The following is a 25,682-nucleotide window of genomic DNA, read 5'->3' on the forward strand; positions in this document are numbered from 1 at the left end:
TTGGGAATTGTATAATTATTCATGCATGGCATGAGGACAATTTTGTCCGACAAATCAATTTAAGAGGGATAAGTGTTACACTTATTAGTTTAGAAGAGTGAATGCTAGCTCAAGAACAGTCGAAGGAGACAAAGTGTTTTTAATTGTACACGAATATAGTCTTTCATTTAAAATTAGGAACAATCAATGTATTTACTAACTTTTGATGTTTGAATGTGCCCAAATGACCAATGATGTCTTAGTTGAGTGGTTAAGACTAAAGAGATTTCATAAACAAGTTCAAATCTCATTAAACGTGTTTATATTTGCTATTGTAATTTAGTTATCACTATTAGGAATATTAATACATTGATTGAATTATGGTACTCCTCAGTGTATCAAGATGGATCATTTTAATTTTTTTATCTTTATTAATAAAAAAAATATACCCAAATGGTAGATAAACTTTCTGTCAACATAAGAAAGGAGAGGGGGGGGGGGGGGAAGAAAAATCAATGCCAAGAGAGGGGATATAAATCTCACTTATCATGCTGCAAGGGGAGCCTGTCTACAGTGTTTTTTTTTTTTTCCTTTTACACTCGTACATCCAACATATATAAACACACATCCATAAGGAAGTCAAGGGTAGCCTGTCCTAAGATACTTTCTTTTATTCACACACCGAACACACATACATCCGACATAGAACACATACAAATCAATCATTGAATTGTTCCTTGAGGACATCCTACACTTCATTTGTGGAGCGACAATGCAGGAAGATACCATCAATTTATATTACCCGGCAAAATTTTGACCCCAAGAATCCAACATTAATTTTAAATTTCCCACCAAAAATACAAATTCCAATTACCCAGCACCCAATATTAAATAGTTGATTGTTGCCCTATGATAATTATGATTAATTAATTAATTATAATTCTCCACACACACGGCTATTACTGTGTGACACTGGACTCTAGAAGAGGCAAATCTCACACCAGAAGGCAAAAAGGAGTCAATAAAAGAAGCCAAATGATGGCTCATGCAAAGGATGGAACTAAGACTAAAAACGCTCTGAATATTTTCAACATTGTTGCAGAATAGGATCAGTGTCCAAGGTGTACAACCCATGAATCGAGAAAGAAATAACACTACAAAACCAACCATAGAACTGAGTTCTAATTCTCCAAGTCGTCTGAAAAATTCAACAGTAACTCACTTTAAGCAAAACAAAACTGGTGTGAAGCTTAGTTCATCCTCCTAATGAGCTCATTGATGTAATCCTCACGGTTACCAGCATCACCACCTTCGACGTAATGATTCCTCTTCTTCTTCAATCCACCCAAAGGTGCTTTCAGTTGGAATGGCCATAAGAAGTTGTTCGCTTCCTTGAAATGGGGCCCCACGGTCATGATCTCGTGAATTAGATCTTCCATGCAAATTATTCCATGCTTACCTAACACCTGTCATATTACAGCAATAACCAATCACTTAAATAGAAGATGAGAATAGGACACTGATAATCGTCTTACAAATAGTTCATAAATCACCTGCTCGATGATGGAATTGTCAGTCAAAGCAATTCTCTGCTTGTCTACTTTCCCATAACCACGCTTGTAAATCAACTCTCTCACACTTTTAAGGTTGGGGTACCTGAACAAATGAAAAGGCATGTGAGAAGTTGTGGCTATTGCAGGGAGGTGTGTTTGGTGTGTAAGTGGAGGCTTACCCATATGTAACATAAGGCTCAACTCTGTGAAGCATGTTCATTGTAGCTTTGTTAACTTTCAAAAAGACCCCGTTAAAGATCTACAAGAGTCGCAAATGAAAACCTCTAATCAGAACATAGAAGAGGTAGAAACATTAAAGATATAATCTTCGGAGAGAAAAATGAGTGATAACAATAAGGCAATGTACACTTTGCAACTCTACAGCTCTTAAGACAACAAATCTGAGAAACACTCTTCAAATACAGATACAAAATTCAAGTACCTGCCGCAATCTCAGAAGCTGCAGAATTTTCTTGGTCCTCGGATGCATGGCATTAATTCTGAAAGATTAAACCAGTAACATGATTGGGAACCATTGACATGCGTTGAACTACATAAATTCCATCAACAACAAAATCCCTTACCCACGGATTCTGATAATGAACAAAAGTTTTGCTTCTGGATTAACATAAAAGCCACCCTTCAATCTAGCTTCACGCTTCAAACGGATCAACTCCTTCTCCTAAACAGCAAAATAAACAAAAGGCCTCTCAGAAGAAGATGATGTCAGAAATCAATTTTAAACAGATAATATTCAAGTAATACCTGTTCCTCATACTCCTTTGCATACTGTCTTGCTTTTTGACATATCAACTTTCGGGTCTCAACTTTCTTCTTCTTTGCAACTTCCACCTCTTTAGACTTCACAAGGGCCCATTCGTCAGCCCTCTTCTGCTTCTTTAAAACCGACTCTGGAACTATCACACTGCCCTTAACCTCCTCACCCATTTCTCTATAACAACCAATTTTGGAAAACAAAACCCAAAAGTATTATCAGCATTCAATATATCAAAAGCTGGGCTAAAGTATTTGCAGTCAGAAGCACATCAAACATAGCAAACACTCAACAAATCTTTTTTTAGTTCTGAACAGGAGAAACTGCTCAAGCAAAATGCAGCTGATCTATATGTCCAAGTAGATGTTTTTTCGTCAATGCGGGGAGGGAGAAAACTACCCTCCAATGCAGAGAATCTCTTATAGGACTTGGGGAGGAACATATGAAGAGCATCCAAGAAAATTTCCAAAAAAAAAAAAGGAAACTTGGGTGATAAACATCTAATGACTCAATAACTACACCATCTCCGAATGACTAATCGAACATAATCCTGAAGTAAACACCTCAATGCATATACGCCTAAACAAAGGCCATACCTTCCTACCGCAAAATAACCAACAATACATAACAGAACAGAAAAAAAAAAAAAAAAAAAAAAAAAAAAGAGGAGACATGAACACAAGATCATCATATCCACATTCTCTGTTTTCTACTTGTGCAATCACTAGAAAGGTGCCCGTTCTCGATTCTATTAAGCATCCATCCATAATGCAAATAATAAAATTGAGCAATCTTCAGTCATTCACGAAATAGAACACAAAAAATAAATCTAAAACCAGCAAATTACCTGATCGTTACTACCTCGCTAGGGTTTCTGGTGAGTGGCTCGGAAAACTGAAGTCAAATAAACCCTAGATTTTAGATATATAGCCAGAAGTAAGAGGTCTGATCTTATTCCAATTGGGCTTAAGCGTTATGTGTACAGTCTGACACTTGGGCCCATCCTTTCGGCCCAATTTCGGACCCCTAATATCATTGTGTCCATGAAATTCTCGGTTATTCCATTTCTCAATATTTTTGCAAATTGCAATCTAACCATCAATCGTTGTAGTTCGATTGCAAAATTATAAAATTAGTCCAATAATTTATAGCCATTTCAAATTTGATCCTATATTTTATAAAATTTTAAATTTAATCTCATTATGTTAAAAAGTTGCAAACATACCCATCCCAACCAAAAATTAGTGATCGTCATATTTTATTTTTTCCAAAGTGCATGCAACTTTCACATGGCTTCTCCATGGAACTTTTTCTTGCAATATTTTCATCTTTTTTTGAAATTATAAATAAAACATCAAGTTAAATCTAAAATTCCGTTAAATATGAGTCTCACTTGACCCCACCCTAAACTGTAGAATTTTGCTTAGCTCGATTTGTGGAGCTGAGTGTCTGTTATAACAACTGCACCCATGTAAAATGTGCAAAAATTAAAAATTAGAACTAATTCTCACGTAATTCATCGTGATCCAAAATTTATTACTTAAAAATTGTTCAATAGTATAAATTCGTTTTAAATACTTAGTACAAGCTTTATATATATATATATATATATATATATACTTGATAATAAAAGTTACAGGTTAACATTTTAAAATATTCAAATTAAATCCATTTAAATAAAAAAAAATGTTATCTCCCCATCAACTTTTTGTACTTAGTTTATCAATAAAATTAACAATTTTCCGCCAAACTCAAACTTCTAACTTTCACTATTTTATTTTCAAATCTCACAATTTTCACTATAATTAAATTGACAATTATCAATACAACTTATTGCAAACACGCCTTATGTCAATAAATAACATAAATATATTGCACCTGTCATATATGATTAATAATTTAATCAAATCAGACCAAATTCCAATTTAAAGAATTTCCCGATAAATACGCACTAGTGAGTTAACAAGAAGCAAAAACAACTACCGGAAAGCACAACAAATTCTCAGAGGTAAACATCAAAAACCCTGCAGACAACGTTAAACTAAAACAGTAAAACACATCAAAGAAAATCCATATAATTAGTGACAACAACATTCGACCCAAGTGCAAGTGCAGTACTAAACTCATTATTTAATCCGATAAAAACCTAAAATTTGGCAAGTCTGATCACTCAAGCGAAGAATCAGTGTGGAGTACAGTTCTTGAATAAGCTAAAACGTCTTCCGGCTGCTGGGCATTAGCAGAAGCCCGATTCTGCCCATTATCTGCTTCTCCATAATCACAACTCTTACCCATCACAGCTTCTCGAACGACCTCTCTTGCTTTAGCCATTGGATCTTTCTCACACCGCTGCTTTTCCGTCTGCTCTTTTCTCTCTTTGTTGGCTTCCATTTTGCTTCAAACCCTTTGTTTTGGGGAAGTTGTAGCTTATCGTAGATGTGCATATATATACGCAGACGTGGCTTGAAATGAGGGAAACCTGTTGTATTCTTGTTCACATGCATATCAGCATTAGGCTACACGTAGCTTTGAGAGAGTGGTATATCTCTCGTAGCGAATCAAAAGTAGACAATGTAGCACACGAAAAATTATTACATGATTGATATTAGGATAAGGGTAATTTTGTACGAGTACTGTGTAATAAAATTCGGGCAGTATTTGTGAAAAGTTCTATTGGTGGATACCAGTAGTACTGTAATTACAAATTATAAATTTAAGTTGTATTTGTTATTTTACATGTACATAAACGTCTCGTTTACTTTGATATAATAATTTTGTATGAAAAAATTAGTATAAGCTAATAAAGTATTTAATTTGTTGTATGGAATTCGGTATTAAACTAAAATTTTATATTAATTACTGTTACACTTGAATAACTAGTCTCAAGATTGCATCAAATGTGAATGGCCATTAAACCCTTCAAAATTTGATTGAATAATAATAACAGTAAAAGAATAAAAATAATAATAATAATAATATTTTGTTATCTATTAAATTTTGTAAACAAGGGATTAAAGGCAATTTTCCTACCAAAAGTATGTGGATCCATCAACGTAAATACTTGATAGAATTTATTGTGTTTCCATAATACATATAAGTAAACACCAAACTAATTATATAGGCCTTTTATCATTTATTTAATAAGGGATAATCCTACAATTCATTTAATAGGTAAACGAGGCAAAAGTGTTTATGTGGTTATACCCAGCCTCAAAAATTTTACTGATGTTTCTTAAAATTAGATTTAATTAAACAAATACTTGTTTGTTTATGCATGAACGGGAAATGTATGTGTTTTTCATTTTATGTAATCTTTTTAAGCAAAAATGAGAATTATTTGTGATAAGGATATAATAATAATTTTTCATAAAAAGAACATAAATACCCTTTTATTTAAAGAAAATACCAATCATGTTATAGGATCAGTGCCTCGACGTCGAGTCGACTCGATTAATTTGTGCTACCCGCTCCAATGATCCGACTATATCAGGAGGCCGTAGAACAAGGATCGTCGATTATTTGATTGTGCAGTACCCAACTAGAGATGATGCCATTTGAACCAAGTGGATGCAATTTAGCTCTATAAATGCATTCATTATTATGCTTCATTAATAATAAATACGTTTTACTGCAATTCACTAGCATCCAATACAGTACTAACGCTTTCACAAGTTTCTTTTTCTAAGTTTATTGTGGATCTATTTTGTTTTTCATTCATCATTAAATCTAATATTTAATATCAAAAAATTCTTAGCTATTTTTTAATTTTATGGATAAATTACAACGAGCTCCTTCAAGATTTGATATAATTATAAATACCTCATCGTTTTTTGAGAATTATCAATATTCTCTAATTTAAATAACGAGGAATATTTATGATTATGTCAAATCTGGAGGGTGCTCGTTGTAATTTATTTTAAATATAAAGTTCTATTTAATATTTTGTATTGTTTCATAAATATATAATTAAAATCGCGCATATAAATATTGAAATTTTTATTGTAATTTCTATGCGCATGTGAGTGCGCCATCGTGTATGATATTTGCTGGATTGCGCACAAGAGAGAGCAATTCCGCGGCAAAATTATTTAAATAATATCCAAAAAAATAAATAAATACAAAACTAATGTTGTTGTGAAATTCTTAAAGAATTAGAATCGCGGTGCCTGCCATTTTATTAAAAAAAAAATAACACAAAATTTTAGAGGCACCGCGATTTCGTATCGCGGGGTGCCTTTTTTTATTTAAAAAAAAATAAAAATTCAGTTGCCATTTTCTATGTATAAATTTTTTTTTTAGATTTTTTTGTCCTTAAAAATTGGGTCTATTTCATCTTTAAATTAATAATATACATAATTTATCAATTAATTTAGATAGTTTATCAATTTAAATGGTTAATAATATGAGTAAACTATAATAATATTTTTCGAGATTAGATCCAATTACATAAATACTATTTGTATTTTTGTATTAAATTAAAATTATTTTTTTCTTTAAAAATATATTCTGATAATAATAAATAATTTTTTGTTCGGTATCGTTACTCCAATTAAGTTACGCAATATAATTGCTGTCAGTTTTAATTTTATTTCTTTTAAAATATAAATAGGAATTTACATGGTTGAAAATTAATGAATTAAGCTAATTGTTATACGGCTGTTATAATCAGGGGGTGTTAGTGACAATTTTCAATCAATAAAAGGGTATTTATAATTATATCAAATTTTAATGGAATTCGTTGTAATTTACTAAAAAAAACAAAAGAAGAAATGAAAGATGATAATATACATACACAATTAAATTATTATTCAAAACGACGTAATATAATAAGAAGGTAAATAACCAATTAAAATATTTAAGAGCCAATTTATACGCAACTTATATTTTAAAAAAAATAAAATTAAAACTTACAGCAATTATATCGTGTGACTTAATTGAAGCAACGATACCGAGTAAAAAATTATTATTAACGGTATTTGTGTAATTTAATCTAATCTCGAAAAATTTAATGTAGTTTACCCATATTATTAACTATCTAAATTGATATATCATCTTAATTATATTAATTGATAAACTATGTATATTATTAATGTGAAAACGAAATAGACATAATTTTTTGGGAAAAAAACATCCAATTTTTTTTTATATATATAGAAAATGGCACTGAATTTTTGTTTTTTAAAATAAAAAAAGGTGAAATCGCGGTGCCTCAAACATTTTGTTTTTTTTTTTAATAAAATGGCAGGCACCGCGATTTGCTAATTCTTTAAGAATTTCAAAACAACGTCACTTTTGTATTTTTCTTTTTTTGATATCATTTAAATAATTTTGCCCAATTCCGCGGCTCCGCCAGTGCCACAGGCTGCAACGAAAAGGTACCACACCCAAAGCAGAGGGAACAGCATATAATGCAGGTCAAAACCCTAACAAGTCTCACTTATATACGGTGGTAATTTATAAACCTTCCAATTTCCAAAACCCTTCCCCCTCTGCTCGAAGGAAGAAGGCTCAGGGTTCTCCAGGCGTGCATATAAAGTGTATTTTATGCGTGGGAGCAGTGACGTAGGCCCTAGCTCGTCCTTCCTTACTGCGTTTAAGCCTCGTCAAGTTCTGCTTTTGGAGCAGCAGCAGAGAAACCTAGCAGTACAGAAACCAATGGCGAAGAAAGCGGTCGAATTGAAGCCTGAAGACGAGTCAATTCTAGTCTGTTCCGTCGCGCTGTGGCTCGAAAATAAGGGCTTTTCCAAAGTCCTCAAACGCTTCCTCACCGCAGCTCAAATTGAGGTCTGTATATAGTGGCGTGTGTCTCTGTTTGTATGTGTGGGCATCTATGTGTGTGCGTGTGTTTGTTATGGTATAGCATGATAAAAGTGAGATTCAATTTGATACCTTGAGCAAAATGCGGCTAGTAAGGCTAACGTTGTACGGAGTGCATCGCTGGTTGTGCCTTGTTGAATGGTTGCGGACGCTCTGGCGATTTTTTTTTTTTTTTTTGTTTCCAGGATTTTAAAAAATTAAGCAGAAAAAATTAAATCTTTGATGCGTAATTTTGGATATCGAGCTTGTTTTTCCCGTTTGCTTTTTTTCCCCTTTTCCTTTTTTTTCCCCCCGCAAATTTTGTTTCGCCAGAGTTCTGAGTTGATACTTTGTATGTTCAGGATGACAGTTGGAAGGCTAGAGCGCTTAACTTGAATGAGATTTTCTCCAAATATCAGGAAATTTGGTAAGCTATTTAGCAAGTTTACATTTTAGATTCCGAGCATATTAAATATATATTAGTATAAAGTATAGCTTAATACCAAGCAGTTCCTCAGTGATTGAGTGTTTTGTTGATGTGTGGACTCCTTTTCCAACAACAGAGAGCCAGAAGTTTGAGTGATAATAGTTCTTCATGTTCGTTCCTGGTAATATTCTGAAGTTTGAATATGAGAACACTGTCTTGTGTAGAGTCTATTTATGTAATTACAGATTATGTTACACTGAAAGTTGTTCGAGATTAATTTAGACATTCTCAGGTCTTGTGTAGGATGATACTCGTGCGCAACATCTATTATAATGGAATTATTTGGCAATGGATTGGTGTATGTTATGCTTGATTGATATGAAATCTCGTTTATGTTTTTGTACTTCAAATATACTTGCTGTCAAGGTTGATGCTTTGCTACTTCTGGTTTACAGTGAACAGCATATGATTGTGCTGACGCATGAAAACTTGAATTTCATATCAAGTGACTTAAGAGAAACTTCAACAAGGTCCATGTTCCCACAAGGGGTTTGTGGCTGGACCCTTTTGATTGTTAAACTGACTCTTTTTTCTCTTTTGTGCTTTCATCGTCCTGTCCTCCAAAATCTTTGTTTGGCTTTATTTTTAAGTCTTTTTTCCATAATTCTGGAGGATTGAGAGAAAAAGATGGAGATATGTATGTGCATTTTAGAGTTTTTGAGATGTTTGTATTAGTGTAGTGCAAATAAAAAATAAATTAAAACACACTGAACTTTGCATTTTGTAAAGACATAGACAAATGTTTGGAATGTTATTGGCTATCTGGAATATCCAAAATGTGAGAACAAACATAGCCAGGCCTTGTTTCTATGTGAGACTTGGTGCTTATATTTTTGATGATTGAATTTCATATTTGATTCTTATGGTGTTGACCTCCTCTTTTATGCAGTACTGGTGCTCATGAAGACTTAAAATTCCAAAAGAAGCAAGGTAAACAATATAACCCCCCCCCCCCCCAATCATTTACTGCTTGTGCTACCTGGTTATGGTTGATGGAGTTTCATTCAACACTGGAGACTTGTTTTGACAGATGTACAGGTGGTTAGTGCAAGAGGAACAAATGGAGGTACAATTGGTACAGCATCCGAAGAAATTGGGAGTAAGAAGAAGAATAAAAAAAATAAAGGGGACATGGCAGTGACCGACACTGGAAGAACGCCTGAAGATATAGCCACGAGTGGAAAGGTGAATGAATCATATGTGAATGGCAAAGAGGATGAGGATCAGAGATACAAAACATCTGATGCTCTCAGTCTCAGTGACCAGAAATCTAAAGTACCGAAGGAATTTAATGATGAAAAAGTTTGTGACACAACAATGGATCTTTCAACTAAGAAACAGAAAGACAAGAAGAAAAAGAAAAACAAGTTGATGTCAGAGCCATTGGATGTCAATGAAAACCAAACAGATGTAATGCCTGAGGTGACTGAGTCGAAACATAAAAGAGAAACCACTGTGGATAAGAAATCTAGAAAGCGATCAGTTGAAGCTGCAGAAGATGAGGTTAATGAATCTAAAAAGTCTTCCAAGAAAAGAAAAAGAATGGCTCATGATGAAAATGAAAATAAGCTTGATCAGGAAGTAGCTGTTGAAGAATCAAAGCCTAAAAAGACTAAAAGTCTGGAAGAAGGCGAAGATGTTCTAAAGCAGATTAATCCATCCGGAGCCAATGAAAATGCTGGTGGACAAAATAAAGAGGAAAAGTTCCAAGCTGGTCAAGCAGGTTCCGAGAATTGCAAAGATAAACAAGCTGATGAAAACACTAAATCTACTCTTAACAACAATGGGGTGGATAAATCAAATCAGCCGAAATCTGCAAGGAAACAGCCCAAAAATTCTGCTGAGGTATGTTGTATCTTTGTTTATCAGTATCCTCGTAATTTACAGCCTTTATTGTATCTTGATCTGTGCTACTTAAAGTGGGCATTACTGGTTATGCTAAATGGATCTCATATTAGCAAGGCATTTGCATTTTTGATTCAAAGGTTTACGTTTCCTGTACTAAAAGCAAGTGAATACAACTTGCATATTAGGCATAATCTAAATTGAAGGTCATGCTGGTTTAGATTATAGGTTTGTTTTGGTTGCTCATTTCAATCACCTTTTGTTTAAGGTTGTATGATAGATTGGAGTAATACTAACAATAAATTATCTGTCACGATGCAAAACTATTTTTGCATATTAATTTATTCTTAGATTTTGGAAAAGGGACGAAAGGAAAGGAAAGTGGCATTTATCCTTAGCAGCCTGTGGTAGAACTAGTAAAATAACATTTGACCTAATCCTGAATAGTAGATGTGCTTCTTTTTACATGTATTTTTGAGCAAATTAGCTCATGCATGTTCAGAATTTAGCATGTGCAATCTCTCTTTCTTCTCAGGTCCTTTAGGTTTGCTGATGACTTCTTGTTGTGTTCATTCTTTTTTTTCTTTATTCTTTGTTTAGGATGTAAAAATAAGTCTCGTCCCATAATAGATGAAAATGTTTTCTTTTCCGTCATGCTGGGAATATATCAACTGCTAAATTTTTCTTCAAGGGACAACTTTGCTGGTCTTTTGCAGCCAAAAACGGTGAATGCATTTCAAAGAGTGAAAGTTGAAGAGGTGGAGTTTGTTGATGACAGGCTCCAAGATAATTCTTACTGGGCAAAGGTTTGCTGCCTTTCCTTGTTTTATTTTCTATTTGGGTTTCATATTTGGTTGTGCATGTATACATGAGTTATATATGGTAGCGCAAGTAGCGAGAACCTCTCATTACATGAGTGTTACTGAAGTTCTAATAAATAAGGGTAGTTTAAGAAGGAAGTGTCACAAAATTGACTTTTTTTAATCACTGGAAAAGTTTAAGCTTGATATCCGTTGTGGTTCTGGTATGATATTTATTTCTGGTGTTCTGTTTGTTTCAGGATGGTGCAGATACTGGTTATGGCGCAAAAGCTCAAGAAGTTTTGGGACAAGTCAAAGGAAGGTCTGTTTCCGTGTGTTGCTAAAGATTGACCATCTATAATTTTGGAAGTTCTGGAATAAAGAACTGGATTGACAAGAAGAAGTTTACAGGAATGATATATTATAATGCTAAAATTAGAAGTTAATTTGGTGAATGAACTTGCTTCCAGTCACCAACATATAATCTGTGAGAGAAGTACTTTTCTTTGGTCCTCATACTTGACATGAATGATTTTCAGTTAAATCATATAGCACATGTAGATGTCAGTCATCAGAGATCTGGGTGTCTGCTTTTTCTTTCTTTCGAAACCGTTCTGCATATCATCTATGCAAATTGTTTTTCATTTATTTTCCCGGATTGTGTAGCAAAATCCTGAAACAGAAGTACTGAATTTCTTCTCTCCTATTGCATTATTTCACAGGGCAATCAAAACTTTACCCAACTATTTTCAAATTTTCTAACATATTTATGTATCGAATAAGGATGGTTCCAATTTGTTATAGAAAAGTGATCTGACTCAATCTGTTGTACTTTCCTAGGGAGTGGTTGCAATATTTGTCCTCTATATATGATGCCAAACTTGTTGAAATTCGTCCTCAATCTTTGTTAACTTATAATTGGTCAATATGGATTGAGCAATAGTGCCCAGCCTTCAGTTTTTTCTTTTTGCCTTGAAGGATCCCTGCAATTTACTTTTCCAGGTTTCTTATCTTTCCTGCCTTTCCTTCTCTGTCATATGCAGGGATTTCCGACATGAAAAAACAAAGAAAAAGCGCGGTAGCTATAGAGGAGGACAAATTGACCTGCAATCCCACTCTGTAAAGTTTAACTATTCAGATGATGAGTGATGGAAACTTACAAATTAGAAACATACCTCACTGCTTTCTGCAAGGATGCGTCTGGATGCCTGCTTCTGCTTTCTGCAACAATGGCTCTGAGATTATAAAGTTTTGGTATAATTTTTGTCCTATATCATTAATGCGACTCGATGAACTACATCCCTGATTCAAAATTAGTCAATTTTCTGTATGGACCATTCTTGGATATGCTTGGTTACGATTATTGTCTGCTGGTGCCGTCTTGTTTCTTTTCTTATGCTACCTGCAGTCACTTACTAGAGTTTTCAACGTATCTCATGCCACTGAGTTTGCATGTCAAGCTGATTCTCTGTTTTTTTTTTTTTTTTTTTTGTTATGTCGCTAGAAAACGGTTTATTTGTTACCATGGGTGACTCCTATTAAGGAAAAGAAATAACAAAGAAATGTACTTTCCGCTGAAGTCTCGAACATGGGTGAGTGCGGAAAAGAAAAGAAACTCGTATGTGAAGCATTACTATTAGCATCACGTATCATCTATTGTTTGGATTCTGGGTGTCAGTAAACGAAATGCCTTAATTTACCTTTGGAAGCAGTTGAAGTATTGAGTGGGAATTAACTAGAAAAGAGGTCATCAGCGTTTCCTTAAGATCCTGTGTTGCATGCATGTGGCGAACGATTAGAAGGTGCTATTGACGATAACAGTAGCATAGTCTTAAAATTTGCAAAGATCACTTGAAACTAAACATCAAATTCTGTATCATAGTCTTAAAATTTGCAAAGATCACTTGAAACTAAACATCAAATTCTGTATCAAAACTGACTTGATCAATTGTACTTGAGCTTTTGATTTGGGGACGCTGTACACTTAATAATAGGGTTATATGCATGATGATGTTGGTATTTCGGTTTATAATATGGTTTACACACAAATGGAATGACTAATAGCACCTCTCAGGCGGGTGGACATAAAAATTCTGATTTATTTACTTGCATCACTAAGTTGATATGTGATCCATGGGTAAGGAAGCACCTTTACAACTTGTAGCTTCTGTGCTGTTAAGGCTGCAGCTTTGTGTAAACGGACAAGAGGAGCGCCGAAAGAGAGCACTCATATTATACGAAACAAGCAGGCAGGCTTCTCCCAGTATGCATGAATCCATACTGTGTCCAAGCGTCCTATATAACGCACTATGGATGGAAAAACCATTTCAGCACTCATCCAATTCCTATTCCAAAAACCCAAATTCTTGTTTCCCTTCTCTCATCCTTCATCTTCCATCTTCCAAAACAAAGTTTCTTGGATGCTGTTTGCCCATGCCCTCTCCCCTGTGAAACCCACACATCGTTCGATCTGAAACTCCAGTGAAAATGGAAGAATTGATCAGACGGCACCGGAGCTTCAGCTGTTGAAGTTTATTTTGTCCGTCTCTTTGCACTGTGCTTCAGTTGATCGGTGATACGGTTCTCACTGCTCAGATTGGGAATAAATGAGTAGTTTTTCCAGGCAGTGGACGTCTGTAATAGCCAACTGCTTTATTGCTTGTGTAAAGAAGAATGATGCTGTTAACATTGATTATGAGGAGAGGGTTTTTGTCCTGATAACATACCATTTATTGGAAACGTTTTAGCGGCTGAACAAATGTGGTGGCTGCTGCGTCCTTCAGTGTTGGCACCGCTCCATTTGAATGCAGGGATGTTTCCCGGTGGAAGCAGTTTGAGACTTACACAGTGGGCATGCGCAGGCCATTTCCGCAGACTTCGGATTAGTTGTCTATGGGGGTGTTTGGCTGAGCTTATAATCATGTGATATGTTTTGGAGTTTATAAGAATTAAGAGTTAAATAAGTTTTTGAAGCGTCTTAACAACATACTATTAGCAGTACTACAATTCATATGGGAACAACCTTCCCGTATTAAAAGTGGCCATTATGTTGTCGATGCAAATACAGTAGTAATAACTATTTATTGTCATTAGACCGTCACATGTGATACTAAATATTAATGAAGACGATACTTGTCCAATGTTTGCTATTCCATCAAAAAGGACAATAACAAAAGTCATTTTTTATATGTATGTTAAAGAGCAAAGTTGAAGTTATTTATTAAAAATCATGCGCAAAGGGTTTGTATTACTACATATACTTGGAAATGTTTATGCATGATGAAAAGAACGAGACTCGCGGGTTTTCTTTACAATAAGAGTACATAATGTACATGACAGGGGGAAAAGATCACATGAAATCAGAGTTAGAGAAGTATCTCAATAAGGATGTCGAAAAGTATATGCAAAAGTTTGATATATTAAAATAGGGGAAACTGAGCACTCAGAGATTTTCGATTCTCTCAAAGATGGCTCGAGATATATTGACAATTCCTATCTCAACTGTTGCTTCAGAGGCCGCATTTAGCACTGGTGGTCGTGTTCTTGATGCATTTAGGAGCTCACTATCTCCTAAAGTTGTTCAAGCCATTATTTGTACTCAAATTGGATCCGTAAAGATTCCAAGCCAATAAGCGTAGAAAAAGATTTAAGTGAAATTGAAATGTTTAAGCAAGGTACTTTTTATTTTTCTTTTCTTTTGTTTTATTTTAAATTCTTTATATTTTTATTTATATCAATCTCAATTTTTTTTTTGATTTCTTGTAGAGTTGACAAAATTCGGAGTTGATTCGACCATCATTGATATTTGACTGGACTATTTGTAATTGTAAATTGATGATTAGAATGTAATGTCTTGATGGATTATTTTGTTAATGTTGTTTGCTAATGCAAAAAAATTGTTCATAGATTATTTTGTTGATGTTGTTTGCAAAAATTGAATGTCTCTTGTGATTCTTTGCCATTGTAATTTATTTTATGAATAAAATTCCATTGCTTTATAATAAAAATAATAATAGAAAAGAAAAATTCAAACTTGCAGAAATTACCTGGACCCAACAGTCGGGTACCTACCCTACTTGGGTTCAGGATCGGATAGTATTATATACTACCCTAGGTACCCGAACCCGATTAACCCAACCTGACGCACACCCCTAGCAAGGACATTGTCTATCCCAATATTCTAGTGATAATTCAAATTTGTTCCGTAGCTGAGCCAACACTTTGTTAAAAGTCACTTTGTTCAAGTAATTAGATTTTTTATATTATTTGTCCCATAAGTTGAAATTTGAATAATCGCAATCTATAAAATGATACCTTGGATGTGCTTTTTGGATACATTCTATTCTTTAATTATTAACATCAAGCATTTTCGAACCGTCACAATTGAGAAAAGGTGAATAGAAACAAGTTTGAGCAGATAATGGATAAACAATTTACTGTTGGAAGAGTGGATTTATAGACGAAACTTCTGGAGCGTTTTATTTATAGTGCGAAAATAAAATATTTATACTTAGACAGAGGATCCCAGCCAACAACCTTATACATACAGTTTAGAGTTCATTTAAGATTTCAGCAGAAGCATGAGTACGCAAAGTGGCTTTTCTTAGCTATATAAGGGGATATATAGTCTGCTGCAGAAGTAGTAGTGTTCATTGCTGGGAGAAGTATCTGTGTGTTGCCATCACCAATTCTCTTCCCGACAATGCTGGCATAAAATCTGCTCCTGAAGGCTGGAACAAAGACATCTCCCACTGTGCACATGTAGAAGTCAATGAATTTTTCATATTCATGACTTTCTGAGTCCATAAATTTCGCCTTCTCATCAGCAGGTATTATTGCTTCCTGGTAGCATAATTGCATAATTTAGTGATCTTCTGTATGCATAGGACGAATATATCAATTGAATTGTATGTTGAAATATTTAAGTTGTAGGAAATGTTACCTTAGTAAAAGTGTTGGGGAAAACATCTCTCAGTGCATTCAGACTGCTATGCCACCCCGTCTGAGTTAAATATATAGTTGTGTCTGTATGAAACCCGATCTTCTCAAGAAACACGCCGATTTCTTCAGCGTTCTGACACTGTTTACTCGTTTCATCAGTCTCTCTGCAGCTCTTTTTCCCCAACATCTCAACCCTCAAGTCCACTGCAATAAAACGGCCACGTGAGCTCTGGCTCATGCTTCTCAGCGTCCCGACCATTGAATCAGCCAGTTCCTGTAAGTCTGTCTGCAACTTGAGGCTTTCAAACATTGCCAGGCACTGATATGCATTTTGCGACTTGTCTACTTTCGCTTTAGTCACAGCTGATGGATTGAAATAAGTAACGATCTTCAAATTTCGTTTGCTCTTAAACACGGGCTCAACTTTCGAAGCTATGAAGTCCTCAGAAACTCTGTTGGGCACCCTCACAATTGGGAGCCTCCCATTTGATAATTCAGCAGGTGGATTCTTGTCGACTTGGACTACTCCATTCAGGCTTCTTATGAAGTTGTTGACGTCATATATTTCTCCAAAGCGTCTGAAAATAATCCGCGATGAATTTCAAGATGTCATTTGTTATCCGAATTCCCAAGGAGAAGGGTTCCAGTATAACAGAATTTGGGAGATTCTTGAGTTTTCTTGAAGGAGATAGCAGAAGAAAATCCAAGAATCTCTGGCAAGCAATTAACTGTTGAGAACACAGTTTGGTTTTATACTATGTTGAGATGTAATAATCACCTTTTCTCTCCCAGTTTGCTTCCTCGAATATCTGGAAGTGCAAGTGTTGCTCCAAGATGCTTGGCTACCGCCACAGCATTAGCCAACTGAGATGACATAAAATGAAGGATTTTATCTCCATGATCAAATTAATTGGAGTATATGGTTTTGAAGTAGTATTAGTACTAATTAGATCAAGGAAAATTCAAGTATAAGTAACCTGTGAAGCATGATATTCAGGGCCATGAGTCAATGAGAAAAAGATGTAACCATTGGACTGCACCTTCCCTTCTGCAACAAAGAAAACAAAATGACCAAGAATTAATGAAGCACAAGAATCTTGTTTTTTTAATAAGGCTTAATATCAACATCTCTCTCCCTCTCTCTCTCTCTCTCTCTATATATATATATATATTGATGCGGCTTGATATTCAAATGGTGCCCCATTGCGTGAGATATGTCCTCTTTTGACTTCATAAGAACCTTGAGGGTTTTGGCCTGAAAAGACGCTTTGCTAGGAAAATGAGATCTTGAGACTTATAAGCGACTGAATTGAAAAACTTACTTGATAAGGGGGTTGTCCAGCAAGGATTCATGGAATCGTTGTTTTCCATCCAAGGACCATATCTGGTTTCAATTAATTTCACCATGCCTGGTTTTGAGACCTTGAGAGCATGGTATTGGACATCAGGTGATACCGGCAACGGTTCCTTGGGAAAAAAGTAAGAATGAAAAATGATCAAAACTTACTATCAGGAATATGCATTTACTGTGCTATCGTCATAATTAGGTGAGATCAAGTTATGATGTATGCATGCACATACACACAAGCAAACAATTTATTTGGATGTAAAATTCTTTCTGCAGCTTGAATAATTAGGACGCGAAATTATATAGCATATAATAACAACTTACCAGAACATGATATTTTATTTTTGCTAGTTAAATTTTGTGATTTTCTTTGTATTTTATGGTAAAAGTTTCTTAATAAAAATGAATTTTTAGAATATATAAACTACCAAAAAAAAAAAAAATTAAAACATACTAGCGAAGAAAATAGACATTTACTTTGAGTCGCAAAAAAACATTAAATGCCCTCTTTGCTTCCTCAAATTTATTACTCCATGGAATTATTAATTGAAAATAAGTAATTTGTAAACTTAATAAGTAGAAACTTAGAAATCATCATATAAATTGTGATGATTAAGATGATCATTAACACATCTTTGTCTTTCAACTGTTACTCTCCATTTTCCATTTCTAGAACTTGAACCATATGTCGTCACTCACTCTACAAAATTTGTTTCAACAATTTGAAACAATTGTTACAAACACAAACCTAAAATAGAACAATTGACATAAAATCAAACTCGAGCTAGTAAAACCTTAAAAAACGGAAACCTTACCAGAAATGGATCGATGTGGTCTCTCTTGATCATGTTTCCGAGCATTATGAACATGGAGAATGTAAGAACAGCAGCCATTACTTGCCTCAGATCAACAGCCATTCTTCTCTCTACCTCAGTACTAGCTCTTCTCTCTCTTAACTTCTCAAGCTTATTATTGCATATAGTAATAGTAGCAGTATAGTATCCTCAGACTCTATATAAATACACACACCAACAGCTTTGGCTCTCTTTCAACTCGATCTTTGTCCGGACATCAGCCAATATTACAAAAGCGCAACACCACACCGACTGAGAGAGTATGAGGGAGTGCAGAAAACACCAGAAATTGGCTTAATTTTGAGTAAAGTGACAGCCAAAAGCCAGCTGCACCATGATGCACTAAAACCCTTTTTCCTTTTCTTTTTGTTTTTCCTTTTCTTGATGATTTAGCCGCTTAATTTCTGAGCGGTTTGGGTATATATGTTCATTGGAAGCTTTGGTCTTTTTGAGGGAAATGCTACTCTCACTTGCGCACCCTATCTACCTACGTAGTTGCTTACTTAGTTTTGTAATTCCATGTGTTTGTTTATGCATGATGTCATACTTATTAATCAGATTATGCACATTCATAGGACTGTTACTTTTTACTGTTTTCTTTGGTTGATTTATGAGAATGAAAACTTCTGCAATAGATATAATGGTTTAAGCTATTTTTGGTAAGTTGGCGATTCTTGTTCTTAATTGTGTGTATATATGCTTGTATTATTAGACGTGTTTATAAGTTTTCAAACATTTTGTGAATGTATTTGTTCACAGCATGTATTTTCACAAAATCATATGAATTTGGATTTTGACTTGGTTTGTTTTATTATTGTATTTAAGTTTCACTGTCATGTACATAAATTTATTTATACTTTTTAAATATTCATCATGTCCTTATTGTTTACATGTTTTGTGTTTTGTAATCATTTTTGAAAATGAACACACACACATATATATATAGTACTAAATATAAATGAAAGAAAAAGTATCATGTGGTACTATATTAATTTGGTTTTACTAGCATTTTCTAACAATCATTGGAATACACAAAAGTAGGTCTAGCAAGTTGCATAATATTAGGGTTTATGAGAAATGTATATTTGACATTATGCACATAATTAATTTGTTGTTGTTCTTAACAACTACTAATTAAGATGATTAACTGATCTTACCTTTTCGATAAACAGAACACGCGTTTGTAGAATAAGTGGTCTGTCACATCTGTATCGCACACTCGGAAGTCTTTAGCAACTCCCCTCAGAGTAATATACATTCGAACGGAACTGTGGTCTGGTGGACGCATGTCATCTATATTTTATATTTCCTGCATGAACATGACACGTCATTTTTCGCACAATGATTTTTTTCTTTCATCTTAAATGAACAGTAAATATACCGCCAAAATAAATGCAACGGCCAACAAACGAATCTTATTTATTATTTTTGTTTTATTGTTATCATTGAAATTAATATTGAACATATGGGGTTAAGGGTACAAAAATGGGTTGAATCTTTGAAAGTTTTTGAGCTTGATCTTGAATTAAATTAATTTAGAAATATCTAGTAAAGTTTGCACTTTCTTACCAAAAATGATCTTAGAATCAATTTGAATTAGTCTTTATACTTTATAAATAATATTGTTACTCATACATCATCCTAATCCATCACTATTGTTATGCATTATCATTAAATTAACATATGATTTTAAACTATTTTGTGTTTCTATTACAATATTAATAATCTCATAGTTTTATAATTGCAATAAATACAATTATGTATATATATATACAGTATATATATGTAATTATGTATATACAATTATATATAATAATTTTTATTTTCTTAAAACTTATATAAAAGTATTTAATTATTTTAAAATCTAAAATTCGTGAAAAAATTATCTTAAATACTTATAAGGTAAATATTATTTATATTAAATAATATAATTTAATATATAGTTAATCTACTTTTTCTATTTGATACATAATTAATATATTTTATAATAAACATTATCAAAGTATATTTTAAATAAAATTTAAAAAAATAAAGTAAAATGATTAATCTTTAGACAATATAAAAATAATAAAAAGAAAAACTTTAATTTAGTAATATGTCACATTTTATTTATTTTTAATTAAAGCCATGTAATTGCCACATCAAACATAATTAGCTAATAGGATCGCTTCCTCCAATTTGAAATGCCATGTCTGATTTAGGTGTCTTTTTTCGGCGACTTTGGACAAAATTCGGCGATTGGTGTCCCAAAATTAAGCAATTTCAAAAGTTAGAGAACCTTTTTGAAATCCTAAAAAGTTAAAGGACTATAATAAAATTTATATATTGTCAGTGGACCAAATTTGCCTTTAATCCATAATTTTATTGGCTATGGACTAAAATCATAATAAATAATGATTATTATTTATAGCTAAATAAAAATATCCACTATAAAAACTTTTTTGCCATGACTTATAACCATGACAAATATTTTTATCATATTTTTTAGCCATGACAACTGTTTTTGCTATATTTGCAAAAACCACATACAACAATCATTGTGGTAGAAGCTAGTTCTCTTCATGGCGATGTTTGCTGCTCTTCTTCTCAGACCGCTTCTTGTCCCTACCCACTCGCGAATCATCTTAAGCACTAACGTCAGAATCAGAGTCTGAATATGCCTTCCTGCTCCTCTTTTTATGTCGCAGATCAGCAGAATCATTAGAAAAATCATCATCTAAATGATGGTGACGCCTCCTCCTCCTCTTCTCCTTCCTACTCTTCCTCTTTCTTCGCCTGCGCTTCAATTCCTGCAATTTATACCTGTAATTTTCCTGATTCAGAAAAGTGTCTTCAATTACTTAAAAAGAAAACAAAAAAGAAATAGAAGAGTACCTTCAAGGTAACCCAACTATCCATACTGCTCAAAAGCAACATGAGATCAGAAATTAAACCAAAATCCAAAATGCTATGAAGAGATGGTTAACAGAAAGCAATTGGCATTGGGTTAGCTTTGTATTACTAAGGCATTTCAGCAAAAACCCAAGCGAAAAAAAACATAAATCACACAAGACGCCTCAACCTTTAACAAAGTTAGCATAAAAACTTGTAATGGATTTTGATTACTTCATTAAACTTACCTCTCTTACAAAAAGTTAAAGCCAGTGTCTCAGCCACAGGAACAGCTGTGCCATTTATCAAGCAACACCACAAATTCAACAACTTATAGGCCTAATATCCTAGTTTCTCCAATACCAAAATCACATTACTAGGATACTCTTACCAGTGAAATATGTATGAAACTGCCCACAAGTATCTGAAGGCAGAAAAATAACAGAAACTTGGGAGGTGAATAATTAGTTCTTTACCTAATAAACAGTAAGCCAAATGTAAGCACAAGCATGAGTCAAACATCAGCTACAACGTATATAACTGATTAATTGTTCCTGAGCAAAAGGACCATTCTCCCTCTTCCATGCGAGTACCCAAAAATTGAGGTGATGCTACAGAATTTACCATGTGATTCAAGGGTGAAAATCGTAGAGACCACTATTAGCAGGAAGAAAATCAAACTGGCTAAACACACCAATGTAAGGGTTCAAAACTACAATATTTTGTAGTGGTCACTGGTAACCAATTCAAGAATTGGTTAGCAGATTATAACCACCCAAGGCATTTATCAGATGTTATCAATCCTCCACTCTTTTTCTTTCACTATATCCCCTCTAGTAAAGTAAATCAATTCAAGACCACTCTTACTAACGAGATATATTGAAAGGAAAAAGGAAAAGGGACAATGCACTCTCTCATGTCCTGTTATTGCTCTTCGTTTCAATAAATACTCTTTTATATCAAGTAAACAAAAATGAGAATACACATCAATACGCAGATGGCATTCGTTGTCGCAGAAGATAAAAGCAACATCTCACTTCTTCTATGTTCAAAATGGAAGTAAAACATGTTTTATTGTGACACCCCCCCCCCAACACACACACACCCCACACACGCGCGCGCACACACACACCCCCCTACGCTCACACACTGCACACACACACACACACACAATGCCCCCCCTCCCCCGCACACAAAAAAAAAGACGCACAAACAAGGAAATGAAAAAGCCGAAATAAGGAGGGGGTATCATTCAACAAAACTTATCAAGTTTTTAGACGATGAAATTGAAAAAGAAACACAGTAGCTGATTAGCACATACAAAAATTTATTCCACGACATCATGATTTCAACAGAAACCTGCTACACCAGATCATGATTTTCAGAGAGGTTGATCCAGAAACTAGATAATATTAATCAAAAAATCATTGCTCTAATACAATTATATATATAAAATACACTGAAAAATGATGCAATCTTTTATGCTCCAATAACAGCACTGGGTTCAAAAGAGCAGCAATAGTTAAGCTCTTGTTGATGCCTACAGGTAGGCTTCCCCCAAAGCATCGAATAGCAACCAACAATTAAAATAACTATAAACTTAATAAAATTTCAAAGCATTACATCAATATTTCAACTAATAGGGTCGATCACATGTTTGAATCACACATAGCATACTCCGTAAATATCAAAATTATTACAACTAGAAGAACAAAGCAATTAAAACGATACATTACATCAAACTGAAAAACAGCAAATGCACCAAACTAATGCATTGTCCACTATGCTAAAGTGGTTTTCCTCATATCATAACCACCCAAGGCAGTTATCAGATTTTATTAATCCTCCACTCTTTTTCTCTCACTATATCCCCTCTATTAAGTAAATCAATCCAAGACCACTCTTGCTAACGAGATATATTGAAAGGAAAAAGAAAAAGGGATAATGCACTCTCTCCTGTCCTGTTATTATTGTTCGTTTCAATAAATACTCTTTCATATCAGGTAAACAAAAATGAGAATACACATCTATGCAAGCAAACAAAAATATTACAAATGACATAAATAGACCACAAAGACACAATACCCATAATGAGCATAAAATATTGTGAAACTATGGTCACATCCTACACGAGAAAAAAGGTTGTGTAACAAGACGCAGATGACATTTGTTGGCGCAGAAGATAAAAGCAACATCTCACTTCTTCTATGTTTAAAATGGAAGTAAAACATGTTCTACCGTGACACACACCCCCCCCACACACACACCCCACACGCGCGCACACACACACACACACACCCATCCCACACACACACACACACACCCATGCACACATACCCCACACGCACACACACACACACACACATCCCCCCCCCCCCCCCCACACACACATACACCCACACCACACACACACACACACACACCCCATAAACACACATAACTGTAATAAGCATAAAATATTGTGAAGCTATGGGGACCATCCTACATGAGAAAAAGGGTTGTGAAGATAGAAATGAAGACTTATAAATTAAAGAAGAATGGCAAATGTAACAAGACGCAGATGGCATTCGTTGGCGCAGAAGATAAAAGCAACACGTCACTTCTTCTATGTTCAAAATGGAAGTAAAACATGTTTTACCGTGATATACACACCCCCCTCACACACCACACACACACACACATTCCCCCCACACACACGTACACCCACACACCACACACACACACACACACACACACACCCCACACACATACACCCACGCACACACCCCTCCCCCCCCACACACACACATATCCCCCCCCCCCCCCACACACATACACCCACACAACACACACAAACACACAAAAAAAAAGACGCACAAACAAGTAAATGAAAAAGCCGAAATAAGGAGGGGGCATCATTCACCAAATCTTATCCCCTCTATTAAGTAAATCAACCCAGGACCACTCTTGCTAACGAGATATATTGAAAGGAAAAAGAAAAAGGGACAATGCACTCTCTCCCATCCTGTTATTACAGTTCGTTTTAATAAATACTCTTTCATATTAAGTAAACAAAAATGAGAATACACATCTATGCAAGCACACAAAAATATTACAAATGACATAAATAGACCACAAAGACACACAATACCCATAATGAGCATAAAATATTATGAAACTATGGTGACATCTTACACGAGAAAAACGATTGTGAAGATAGAAATGAAGACTTATAAATTGAAGAAGAGTGACAAATGTAACAAGACGCAGATGACATTCGTTGGTGCAGAAGATAAAAGCAACATCTCACTTCTTCTATGTTCAAAATGGAAGTAAAATATGTTCTATAGTGACACACACACCCCACACTCGCACACACACACTCACACACACACACATAAACACACACACTTACCCACACACACACATATACTCACACACCACACACACACACACACACACACACACACCCCACACGCGAACACACACACACCAACCCACGCACCCACACCCCCCACACACACACACAACCCCCCCCCCCCACAATACATACACCCACACACCACACACACACACACCCACACACCACACACCCCCCCCCTCCACACACACACATCCCCTCCCAACACACATACACCCACACACCACACACACCCACACCTACAAAAAAAAAGACGCACAAACAAGGAAATGAAACGGCCGAAATAAGGAGGGGGCATCATTCACCAAAACTTATCAAGTTTGTAGACGATCAAATTGAAAAAGAAATGTTGTAGCTGATTAGAACATACAAAAATATATTCCACACACACACCCAACATGCGCACACACACACACACACCAACCCACGCACACACACACACACACACACACACACACATCCCCACCCCCCACACACACATACACCCACACACCACACACACACACACATACACACACACACCCCACACACATACACTCACGCACACACACCACACACACACACACATATCCCCCCCCACACATACACCCACACACCACACACCACACACACACACACAAAAATGACGCACAAACAAGAAAATGAAAAGCCGAAATAAGGAGGGGGCATCATTCACCAAATCTTATCCCCTCTATTAAGTAAATCAATCCAAGACCACTCTTGTTAACGAGATATATTGAAAGGAAAAAAGAAAAAGGGACAATGCACTCTTTCTTGTCCTGTTATTACTGTTCGTTTTAATAAATACTCTTTCATATCAGGTAAACAAAAATGAGAATACACATCTATGCAAGCACACAAAAATATTACAAATGACATAAATAGACCACAAAAACACACAATAACCATAATAAGCAAAAAATATTGTGAAACTATGGTGACATCCTGCACGAGAAAAAGGGTTGTGAAGATAGAAATGAAGACTTATAAATTGAAGAAGAGCGACAAATGTAACAAGACGCAGATGACATTT

General features: G+C 34.8%; 3 protein-coding genes across 5 annotated transcripts; 1 reads left to right on the forward strand and 2 right to left on the reverse strand.

Moving 5' to 3' along the window:
• Nucleotides 1-1,040: 1,040 nt before the first annotated feature.
• Nucleotides 1,041-3,310, reverse strand: LOC105161667 (large ribosomal subunit protein uL30y). 2 transcript variants are annotated; one of them, XM_011079439.3, is made up of 7 exons: nucleotides 3,155-3,310; nucleotides 2,298-2,484; nucleotides 2,117-2,214; nucleotides 1,975-2,032; nucleotides 1,712-1,791; nucleotides 1,533-1,635; nucleotides 1,041-1,445 (listed from the first exon to the last, which is right to left on the reverse strand). In XM_011079439.3, exons 2-7 carry the CDS (start codon nucleotides 2,478-2,480, stop codon nucleotides 1,230-1,232), a joined length of 738 nt encoding a protein of 245 aa, XP_011077741.1. In that variant the 5' UTR covers nucleotides 2,481-2,484; nucleotides 3,155-3,310; the 3' UTR covers nucleotides 1,041-1,229. The 2 variants fall into 2 exon arrangements, with proteins under 2 accessions (XP_011077741.1, XP_011077742.1); XM_011079440.3 differs by having other exon boundaries at nucleotides 3,169-3,218.
• Nucleotides 3,311-7,649: 4,339 nt separating this feature from the next.
• Nucleotides 7,650-12,603, forward strand: LOC105161669 (nucleolar/coiled-body phosphoprotein). Of its 2 annotated transcripts, none has more exons than XR_016065595.1 (7): nucleotides 7,650-8,091; nucleotides 8,466-8,530; nucleotides 9,480-9,520; nucleotides 9,621-10,435; nucleotides 11,127-11,241; nucleotides 11,496-11,557; nucleotides 12,279-12,356. XR_016065595.1 is itself a non-coding variant. In XM_011079442.3 (7 exons), the coding sequence occupies exons 1-7, from the start codon at nucleotides 7,852-7,854 to the stop codon at nucleotides 12,382-12,384; spliced, it is 1,419 nt and encodes a 472-aa protein (XP_011077744.1). In that variant the 5' UTR covers nucleotides 7,659-7,851; the 3' UTR covers nucleotides 12,385-12,603. The 2 variants fall into 2 exon arrangements, 1 of the variants encoding a protein (XP_011077744.1); XM_011079442.3 differs by having other exon boundaries at nucleotides 7,659-8,091; nucleotides 11,152-11,241; nucleotides 12,279-12,603.
• A 3,084-nt stretch (nucleotides 12,604-15,687) lies between these two features.
• LOC105161670 (protein MANNAN SYNTHESIS-RELATED 1) lies at nucleotides 15,688-18,779 on the reverse strand. The gene is made up of 6 exons (XM_011079443.3): nucleotides 18,340-18,779; nucleotides 17,499-17,643; nucleotides 17,154-17,224; nucleotides 16,955-17,040; nucleotides 16,178-16,754; nucleotides 15,688-16,077 (listed from the first exon to the last, which is right to left on the reverse strand). Exons 1-6 carry the CDS (start codon nucleotides 18,439-18,441, stop codon nucleotides 15,805-15,807), a joined length of 1,254 nt encoding a protein of 417 aa, XP_011077745.1. The 5' UTR covers nucleotides 18,442-18,779; the 3' UTR covers nucleotides 15,688-15,804.
• Between the last annotated feature and the right edge of the window lie 6,903 nt (nucleotides 18,780-25,682).

Source organism: Sesamum indicum, linkage group LG5, assembly GCF_026168435.1.
Source record: "Sesamum indicum cultivar Baizhima isolate 11 linkage group LG5, ASM2616843v1, whole genome shotgun sequence".
In the NCBI taxonomy this organism is placed as follows: domain Eukaryota; kingdom Viridiplantae; phylum Streptophyta; class Magnoliopsida; order Lamiales; family Pedaliaceae; genus Sesamum; species Sesamum indicum.

What these genes read in the sequence shown, in the direction of transcription:
- LOC105161667 (XM_011079439.3), bottom strand. Translation starts at nt 2,480, where the DNA reads ATGGGTGAGGAGGTTAAGGGCAGTGTGATAGTTCCAGAGTCGGTTTTA. An exon ending in CAAAGGAGTATGAGGAACAG is followed by an intron (nt 2,215 to 2,297) that starts GTATTACTTGAA and finishes TTTGCTGTTTAG; the next exon opens with GAGAAGGAGTTGATCCGTTT. An exon ending in ACAATTCCATCATCGAGCAG is followed by an intron (nt 1,446 to 1,532) that starts GTGATTTATGAA and finishes GTAATATGACAG; the next exon opens with GTGTTAGGTAAGCATGGAAT.
- LOC105161669 (XM_011079442.3), top strand. Translation starts at nt 7,852, where the DNA reads ATGCGTGGGAGCAGTGACGTAGGCCCTAGCTCGTCCTTCCTTACTGCG. An exon ending in TCACCGCAGCTCAAATTGAG is followed by an intron (nt 8,092 to 8,465) that starts GTCTGTATATAG and finishes TTGTATGTTCAG; the next exon opens with GATGACAGTTGGAAGGCTAG. An exon ending in ATAATTCTTACTGGGCAAAG is followed by an intron (nt 11,242 to 11,495) that starts GTTTGCTGCCTT and finishes TGTTTGTTTCAG; the next exon opens with GATGGTGCAGATACTGGTTA.
- LOC105161670 (XM_011079443.3), bottom strand. Translation starts at nt 18,441, where the DNA reads ATGGCTGTTGATCTGAGGCAAGTAATGGCTGCTGTTCTTACATTCTCC. An exon ending in CTGAATATCATGCTTCACAG is followed by an intron (nt 17,041 to 17,153) that starts GTTACTTATACT and finishes ATGTCATCTCAG; the next exon opens with TTGGCTAATGCTGTGGCGGT. An exon ending in AGCAAACTGGGAGAGAAAAG is followed by an intron (nt 16,755 to 16,954) that starts GTGATTATTACA and finishes GATTATTTTCAG; the next exon opens with ACGCTTTGGAGAAATATATG.